We start from the raw sequence: 9,977 nt of genomic DNA, 5'->3' as shown, positions 1-9,977 counted from the left end.
GCACCTTGTTTGCCAGCATCAGTCAGAAGTGCCTTGAACTCTGTTGATTTCTTAAAAGCATCAACCGCCTCTAGGCGCACCATCTCCCTCTCGTCCTCTGCCAGCTTGGCCATCTCTTCTTGCCTAGCCGACTGGAAGTCCGCCAACTCTTTCTTTTTTGTGGTAAGCGCCTCTCTCAGTTTTCTCCTTCTTTAGGACCGCCAGCTCGGCATTAATGTTGGCAATAGTGGCGGTATCGACGATGGTCTTATCCACAGCACACTTGAACTTCTCTTTGACGTCAAGAAGAGCACCGTCAAGCTTGGCAATGTCCCCAGCAGTGGACTTATTCTTCTCCCTCTCGGCCGCCAAGTCACGCTGTGCCTGCAGAAGTTCTTCTTTCAGTTTGCGTTCCTCCGCCAAACCCTGGTAAATGTTGAGCTCATGGGCACCCTTCAAAATCAGATCCAGGGATTTCTCCAGCTTTGACGACGCCGCTGGTCGAGGAACTCTCTCCTCACAACCGAAACCAAGGCTCTTACAGACCTTGTGCAGAAAGGCATGTTGATTAGTGGGTGCACTTTGCACTAATCCTATGACAGGGTTGTCAGAGACAAATTTTCCTCTAACATTTATATGGCCAGTCGCAACATGCTTTTCCACCACATGCTTCTCTCCAACCTTCATCTTCTTCGAGGGATCTGAAGAAACGGTAGAGGCGACAATCTTCCTCTTCTGTGGTATGCCGAATCCCCCTACTGGTTGACCACCAACATCCCTACCAGTACCGCCAACAATCTTTGAACTGACATGTTTTCACCCTCCAATGTCTGCCCCAGCTTTTGTTCTTCTCTCCCTCTCACCTTCGCCCGCCGTCATATCTGCCTCCCCGATAACAATTGTCGCCTTCTCCTATGACTTATCAGCGGGTACCTCCAGGGCAAACCCTGTATCTTCCTCATTCTCTTGTTCACTCTCCTCCGCCACATCTTTTCCTATTCCCCATGTCTTCTTCTTCTTCAGATTGGCACTATTCGAGTGTAGCGGAGCAACCAAAATCTTTGCCTCTCCCGTCGTGGTTATCTCCCTCGTTTGTGGATCAACAGTCTGTTTCTGCACCTTGGCTGCCTCGTCAATCATAAAATTGACGTAGTCCTTAATCCCGCTAATGTCAGCCATCGCTTTTTTAAGAACTTCGGTGGTTCTTTTGTTCGTACAAATCGTAACTACAAAAGAAAGCAAGTATACCGTCACTTTTGGGACATATCACAATTCTAATGATTTCACTTACCAGGCTCCCGAGTCAAGCGCAAGCGAATAAGTAGCGACCAATGTGAAAGGACGCGAAGATCTAGGCAGCTTTTGTGCTCCCAATAATAGTGCACCCGACACACCCGCTGTCGTTCAATGTCAGTCAACTTCAGTCTCCAACCCTCTGTACGCAGAGACAAGATATCACATAATGAAACAGATGCAATAACAAAACATGGCGGCATAAACAACAAGCAGGGCAACAAATATCACACTCAATACAAAAACAAAGCCTCAAGCACATGGATAACAACCTTTTATGGCTTGGAACTTCGAGGGAACCCGGAACTGCGGAACCTTCGCCCCATCTGGCCTTATGTCATACTCCCAACCATCGGTGGCAACACACACAGCGGCCCGCCATGTTGTGGAAGAATCAGGCGTATGTTCCAGAAGTTTCAGAGCTCCAGGTCGACGAGATAGTTTAACAGTCCTGCCACATTTTTTCCTCTCGTTATATGTCAACTCGTAGAAGAAAAATACTTCAGCCACTGTCGGAAATTCACACCCCGACAAATCCCACAAAGTGGTCAAAGCCAATAACATCTTCCACATGTTTATGGACACTTGACCCACCGCAACATTCAATTCATGCAGCAGATATTGCAGGCTCGGAAGTAGCGGCAGCTTCACTCCGTGATTCAGTATAGCCTCATGAATAGCGGCATAACCCTCCGACAAGTTAGTAGCCTTCTCGCCCTTCTCTAACGGCAACAACTTCACAATTTGGTGCAGGCGAAACCTATCTTTCATCTTCTATATTTTTTGCCACGACATACTAGAGGAAGGTTCATCTACTCCGACACCATCACTCATAACCCATGAGAAATTGTTAGGTCCCTTATCCCTAACCTCAAACCCTTCGTCACTTTGTCTAGAGACGCCAACACTTTCTTCTGTACTATCGGACACTTCCTCCTCCCTGGTGCAACGAACAACTTCATGTTCCTCACTCTGACGTGCTGCCATAGGTGACTGATAAATAGTCTGGAGAAGGATACAACCTAGCGGTTCTTCAGGGCTACATCCTGCAGAAGTAGGACGACGCAACGAATCAATAAAACCCCTCTCTGACGAATTAAACAACGACACGTCCGATTCTTCACTACTTGAGATATCGATAACAGCCAGTATGCCTCACAAACACTCTAAACCTAGAACTGAATAGTCAAGTCAGATCTAAACTTACCCCATGCCATCAACAACAAGAACAGTCACTCCAAAACCCCAGAAAGTACTCGAAAGGTCCTAGAAAAGCCAGAAAACCTCAGACCCTCAGACACAGAATAACACAAAAACCCGTACAAACAGAGCAAATGCATTCACACAAACCAGACCAAAACAAGAACACAAAAAAGGAAAAAAAAACCCAGAAATAGAGCATACCTCAAATTCGAAGAAGCAAAAGCCGACGAGCGACGAAGCAGACCAACCGTAAAATGAGCTCGACCACCTATTCTCTCCTTCAAATTCTTTTCTTCTTTCTTTCCTCCACTCGATCAACGCGGTTTGTAGATTTTTGTTTTCTCTGGTTCTCTCTCACTCAGAAAAGAATACAAAGGAACATAATAGGGCAAAGTGAGTAAAATCGATTTCGTTTCCCCCTTAAATACAAACTTTGATGACAAATCTCAGCCGTCTCAGAAAAGTAACTGTCTGCCATGATCACGCCACGTACCCCCACTAACCAAGACGACGCCTCGGTAAAAAGGACATGATCATAAATGCAACATTTATGATGAAGCGACAGCGGCTGCACATAGCGGCTGCGCATCGACGTTTTCGCGCACTCCATTCCTATCAACAGCCCCCACGTGTCACCTACAGTGTCAGAGGATCACATAGAATCTGGCCAAATAACCCCAAAATTCAAAAATCACTGCCATAAACACCTCTCTTCCGCTAAATTGCCTCATCTCCTGCCATTTGGCCTTCTCCTCCGCTACTTAGCCTTATTCTCCGATAAATATCCTCATCCCACGCTACGAATCATCAAACAATGAGTCAACGATCCGCCACAACACAAGTGTTACAGCCAACAATGTCATTTCACCGCTAACATTTACCTTGCTCCAACAAACTTGCAAGGCAATCATACCATCACTCATCAACCGACAACTACTTTACAACATGTCTCCGACATCGTGACTTCCGATAATAATCGACAGTCACTCACTTGACACAATTTACATTTAGTGGAATATTTCCAACTAGGGATATCCTATTTATCATCGCTACACCGACCTTAACGAGGCGATGCAGTCAAGTTCTTCTCCTCTGGGAAAGAGTAAGGGAACAGTTAACACAGTTTACGACAGCCACTGATCCAGCAGTTAACTTTTCGACGCTAAGGCTCTGAAAGAATGATATAGCTACCCACCGCCTCATGCTGTCACACAGCTCCCTTCAACAAACAATCATCCGACCAAACGGAGGTCTTTCTTAGCCAGGGAGTGGGGGACTCCATGTAGGGCCTAACAGGGGCCCACCTGAAAGGGCAAAAAGCGCTCGCTCAGACAAAATCCATGGTTGACGACGCACTCGCACTGATTATGCCCAACATGTAACTAAAGGTTCCGCCTTAGTTGTGGTAAATCCCCAACCATGAAATCCCTCCTTGAATGGGGACTTGGGGGACCTGTATATACATTGCAATTACTGGCCACAATCTGCATTCATACTTAACCATGTCACCTTGGCGGAGTAACTTCAATGGAGTAATCTCCGGAAACACAGCAAGACAATCTTCACCAGCAAGCCAGCTCCATGCTGAAATATGCCTTGATGCGCCACCCAAAGTTGTCTCCGCAGAAAGAACCAAAACTCAGCAAACTGAAGGATATCAGTCCCACATCGAAAACAAGAATGAGGTAACTCACTATTTCACCTATAAAGGTCCACTTCTCTCTCTTCATTGATTACACATTCAATAGCTATTTACCACTATATTTGTCAATACAAGTACATCGTTTAAAATTTAGCATCGAAGGAGCGAAGACCGCCAACCGCGGTCTCCCCTCTTGACGCCGTTGAATTTCTCTTGACAGATTAGCGGGATTTCGTGAACTACACATATATCGGAAGATTGGACCATTGTCCACATTATCGGAAGCCGACATCATATGGCGGTATTCTGAGCAATAACATGGGTCAACATGGCTGAGCCTTTAAGTCTTCCACAACCCGGACGACCAAATTTCTCAAATCTTGGATGTCTCGGCCGAATTTTCAAGTTCTGCATGACTCGACCGAGTTGTCTTAAGGTATTCTACTTTTATTTAAGTCTCATAACCACTTGGCTTGAGATCCAATGCTCATGAGACTAGGGGGCTATGTTTGCACCTATTTTTGCACGTCAACCTACTAAGCTCCGCTGTTGGATGAGAGAGAATTTTGGCTGAGATTAAGTAAGGGCCAAGAATGAAGTCACTCGATCATTCGACCGAAAATGAAATTAATTGGTCATTCAGCTAAGATAAGGAGATTAGTCAAATAAGCATTAGGTCGACCGAGAATATAGAGTTTAGGTCATACGGCCGAAATGAAGGTGTTGACCGAAATCAGAGTTTCTCGGTCACTCGACCGAGTTTATAGTTTTTCATGGTTTTGAGTCGTATGACTGGGTGTTGTTCGATCTCTTGACCGAAATTAGAGTTTTGAGTCTGAGATAAACACATCGTCCAATCACTTGGCCGAGGTTTGAGATTTTAGGTCGAACAACTCAAAAGATGATGAAAGTGGATCACACGGTTACATGATTGGGAAATCCAAGTTCAAATGAGTGACTACGTAGATGGGCCGAGAAGGAACTTAGATATGCTCGGCCAAGCCCAACTAACGAACATCGACCGAGGAGTCCGTTCAAAGAAGGAATCCTCACAAGGAAAGAGTTCAAATCAATTAAGGATTTCAATTGGGAAGATTCCAGATATCAGCCGAATCATAACATTTATGGACGAAACAATCTTAAAATGAAGGAGAATCCTACTTAAATTCCACGGCTTGGAGGACAAGTTAGCTAGGGTTTTGATTTGTATATATAGCACCTTGTAACTCATTGTAAAAGGTCCTGCACCACACAAACAAATCAATATACAACTTTTACTCACAAACTTTTCTCTTGTAATCTCATAGGTACTTTGCCTTCGGTTCAACTTTTACAACTTGTTTTCATTTCTAGTTTCTTAGTTTCAATTCAATACTTTACATTCAAGCACTTTACTTTCTTGTTCATTTACTTTATTTGCACTTTACTTTTCACACTTAGGAGTAGTTCGCAACATAGAATTATCATCCATTGATCTATTTCAGCTAGTCCGGATTGGATCGATGCGATTCGCTATTCACACACATATCATGTCACAACGCTTTGACAACCGAGTCCACTTCACATTCGTCTTTATCATGATTTGCGAGTACCTTCACCTAATAGACCTCTCGCTTGTCACTCGAACCTTTATGTTTACCCAAGAAGTGAACGTGATCTAAGATCCTGGTCAGGATTGACGCCTAACTGAAGTCCTTACAACAGAGACATTAGAACCTAGCGGCCGAGAGGGTTCCTACAATCACTTGAAAGCAGTCAGGTACAAGCGCAAATCAGATTTGAACCTCGCTCGGCCATTCGGCTATGAGTTGGCACGCTCGCACAATCTAGAAGGATGATTCAATCACAAATCCCTCGGCCCTCATTTCGGCGAAGACGATTTTGAGGCAAACACTTCCAAGTATTTTCACTCCGTATAAATCGGGTACGAGTATAAAACGTGTTTAAAAAGGTTGAACTCAATAATACGTGAAAAAAACTAAGTCTACAATTTCAATACGCCGTACTGAAGTTTTTTTTTTCAATTATACACGTACTGAAGTTTTATATGCGTTTAGTACTCGTTTTAACTAACTAGGTCATAATGTGTGTGTCTACATCAAATATATATTAGCTTTTAACATCAACACCTATGAGGATGTTCTAAAACACTAATATCTTCACAAAATTATTTTTCATACAAATAAGGACATGCCATATACAATCATATAAAAGCTCTCATTTGCAATTTGTTGTTAGGCACTCTAATTCTATAAAATAAAAAAATAAAAAAAGTAAAAAAACTCTTACAAGAATATTATAGTCTTATAATTGTGTTTTTAATTTTTTTTAACCAAACAGTCAACACGTCAGAGATTACTAGCTATAACTGTGTTCTTGAATAATGATATTTTGATACTTGGTTTTCAATAACCTCAAAATTCAATCATTCTTAGAGCATCACCAACAATGGAGTCAAAAGCCAAAGTCATTTGCAAAATTTGGCTCCCCTAGTGTCATCCTATTCATTCATATTTTGCATCTCCAACAATTTTTAATCAAAATCCAAAGTCATTTCATAAATTCATCACTTGCTGCTGGGGCCCACCTTAATTCATGTCTCACCACATATGATTTTCGTTCTATAAGGGCAACTCCAACCATAGGCACCATTTGGGGGTGCTATTCTCATTTTAGCACCCCCTTGTTGCACTATTCATATATGACTCAATTCTCATCTCCAACCATTAGACCTATATGGGGGTGTTATTTTCACTATTCTTGACTAAAATATAATATAAGTATAATTTTGATGAATATTATATTAAAAATATGTTAATTTAATGAAATAAGGTAAAAAAAAAATTTAACATTTTATCATAATATTTAAAAATTATTCTTATTATTTAATGAATTTAAAAAAAAAAATTAAATTTTTTTTTGTCGGCATATACGACAAAAGTGTCGGCACATACAAGTAAGAATCTAACTATTTAGATCATAATATTTAAAAATTATTCTTATTATTTAATGAATTTAAAAAAAAAAATTAAATTTTTTTTTGTCGGCATATACGACAAAAGTGTCGGCACATACAAGTAAGAATCTAACTATTTAGATCATAATATTTAAAAATTATTCTTATTATTTAATGAATTTAAAAAAGGTTTTAAATTTTTTTTTTTGTCGGCATATATGACAAAAGTGTCGGCACATACGACAAATAATCTAACTATTTAGAAGATATTTTGATGTTTTGTGTCGGCATATATGCCAAATATATGAATTTCGATGTGATATTAGTGCCACGTGTCAATCTCTAATTGGCTGTCCAAATTACAGTCGAGTCTTTGTCCGCCACGTGTCATATATTATCTAATGAAATAAACTCAGACCATCCATAAATATGGGGTCATTATCATCCTCATCTCTCACAAATTCACAAACACTTCTCATATCCAAATCACACAAATCTTTCTTTCTTTTCCGTTTTGATTTTGTCAAACCATTTCTGCAATGAATCGTTTGACGAAATGGTTGCAGAAAGATCAAGAAGAGGCTGTCACGAGAAGCTGTTGACGAGCCTTGATGATGTCTGCCGCTGCCTTGCAAATCCAAACTCTGGAAGATGAGGATTCACAATGGGGTGGTTCTTCAGAAGGTCGTACCTATAAGGCCAGGGATCGAGAACTGATGGATCTTCGACTTAAAGCTCAATATTTCACGGATCCGTGCAGGTATGAACCAAACATATTTCGCAGGCGATATAGAATGCAACCTTGGGTCTTTGACAAGATGATGCGCGACGTGGCCAACTACGACCCATATTTTGTTCAAACAAGAAATGCTTGTGGGAGACTCAGCTTATCCACTGAACAAAAGTTGACATGCGCCATGAGAATGCTCGCGTATGGCATCACAGCTGATTTCTGTGATGATTACCTAGATATTGCGAAGATCACTGCCATTGAGATTTTTGAGCACTTCACAAAAGCAATCTGGAATGTGTACCATGAGACTTACCTCCGCCGACCAACACCGGCAGATTTACGACGGCTGCTTGACAAAGCTGCAGAACGGGGATTCCCGGGGATGATCGGTAGCCTTGATTGTATGCATTGGCAATGGAAAAATTGTCCCACCGGATAGGCAGGGCAGTATACTGGCTACAAGGGGAAACCCACAATCATCTTAGAGGCGGTGGCCTCCTACTATACTTGGATTTGACATGCCTTCTTCGGACTTCCAACTTCTCTGAATGATATTAACGTCCTTGGATGTTCACCGTTGTTCAATGACGTATGCACCGGTGAAACCCCTGAAGTGAACTACCAGGTACATAATAGGCATATTATCGTCAATGTTATTACCTAGTTGATGGCATATACCTTAAGTGGGGGTCATTTGTACAAGCAATCCGAAACCCGAGGTCGCCGCAGACACAACATTTCACAAGGATGCAGGAAGCATACAGAAAAGACGTGGAGAGAGCATTTGGTATTCTCCAAGCTCGTTGGGCAATCATAAGAGTACCAGCTCGTGGGTGGAGTAAGGGGAACCTTCAATACATCATGATGACGTGCATTATCTTGCATAATATGATTGTTGAAGATGAGCATGATGAAGATGCAGCGCAGCCATTTGATCCAGATGATATCCCAACCAGACCAAGGAAAGCAGAAATATATAAGAGACCAGTAATGGACACCGATGTTGATCGCAATCCGTAACAACTAAATCAATTCTTGCGTCGTTATAGGGAGGTTAGATGTCCAGTGATGAATAAAAACCTCCAAGACGATCTAGTCGATCACCTATGGACCATGAAGTTACAAGCTGATCAGAACCACCAATGAGCATTTTTTTTTTTGTGCTTTCAATAAGTGGCCATGTTGTCATGATAAGTGGTCATGGCCTACTTTGGTTGTATTGTTGTGTGGTATGCTTTTACTTTGTGTTGTGTGCTTTTAATTTGTGTGGTGTACTTTATTATGAAAATAAAAGTTCAATGCTTTTTTACGAAGATGATCTACTCAACAAAATAATTTTTATTATCATAAATTAAAACACAAACCATTCAAAGCAACTAACAATAATAATTACATCCAAGATGTCTCGCCAAGTGGATCATAAGTGGTCAAGGCTGTATTGTCTCCTTCAGGGGGTGTATGATCTTGAGATTGTTCCAAGATGCTTGAAGTTTCTGCCTCCTTATCAATTATTTGTTGTTGCTTCCTGTCCCAATAACTCCTCTTTCTTGGGGTGAAAATTGATGGATCCACTTGCATCGTGCGAGCATCCTCAGCGCGTTGCTCAATTAGTTGACCTTCCTCAAACTGTCTTTGCCTTTGTTGGTACTCGTGTTCGGTTTGTTCATAACATTTCTGCATTTGAACTCGTAGGCCAACCGCATTCTGCTTATTGCCTTTTTTCTTAGCTAGCTTCTGTGCTTTCTGTCCTTGAGGACGTGCCTATCTTGATGACGAAAGCTCATCCTCAGTAGTGGTTGTTCCATCGTCATCCAAGTTGACATGATTAGGAACACTAAAGTGGGTGTTTTCCATTGATGGTGTTTTCCCAAACTTTTCCGTATTTTTCAAGTATTGCCAACAATGCTCAAACTCAAAATAGCAACCTTCCAAGTCGTAGTACGTTGATTTAACATTCATGAGCTACATATAATATTAAGTAAACAAAATATTAAAAAAATATTGGCTTAGTATAAATCGATGAATAAACTATATAACAACATTTTGCTTTTAACAACTACATGATAAATAAATCAATAATCATTATTGAACATATTTCAATATAATTAACTCGTCCTCCATATTTTCGCCGCTTCTTCGTTGAAAGTGTTCGACCTTGTTAAGAGCTTGGC

At 41.3% G+C, this 9,977-nt stretch overlaps 1 protein-coding gene across 1 annotated transcript; it reads left to right on the top strand.

Annotated features, from left to right (window-relative positions):
- Window positions 1–7,687: 7,687 nt before the first annotated feature.
- Window positions 7,688–8,826, top strand: LOC112194063. Its single transcript, XM_024334325.1, has 2 exons — window positions 7,688–8,207; window positions 8,471–8,826. Exons 1-2 carry the CDS (start codon window positions 7,688–7,690, stop codon window positions 8,824–8,826), a joined length of 876 nt encoding a protein of 291 aa, XP_024190093.1.
- Window positions 8,827–9,977: the final 1,151 nt, after the last annotated feature.

The sequence above is a fragment of the Rosa chinensis genome, chromosome 3, assembly GCF_002994745.2.
Source record: "Rosa chinensis cultivar Old Blush chromosome 3, RchiOBHm-V2, whole genome shotgun sequence".
NCBI classification, from domain to species: Eukaryota; Viridiplantae; Streptophyta; class Magnoliopsida; order Rosales; family Rosaceae; genus Rosa; species Rosa chinensis.
The sequence above is the reverse complement of the archived record's forward strand: the minus strand, read 5'-3'. Positions and strand labels throughout refer to the sequence as shown.

Bases quoted from the DNA above. Each gene is read 5' to 3' on its own strand.
- LOC112194063 (XM_024334325.1), top strand. From the start codon at position 7,688: ATGTCTGCCGCTGCCTTGCAAATCCAAACTCTGGAAGATGAGGATTCA. The intron at 8,208-8,470 runs GTATGCATTGGC...GTTATTACCTAG, and splicing joins GATGATCGGTAGCCTTGATT to TTGATGGCATATACCTTAAG.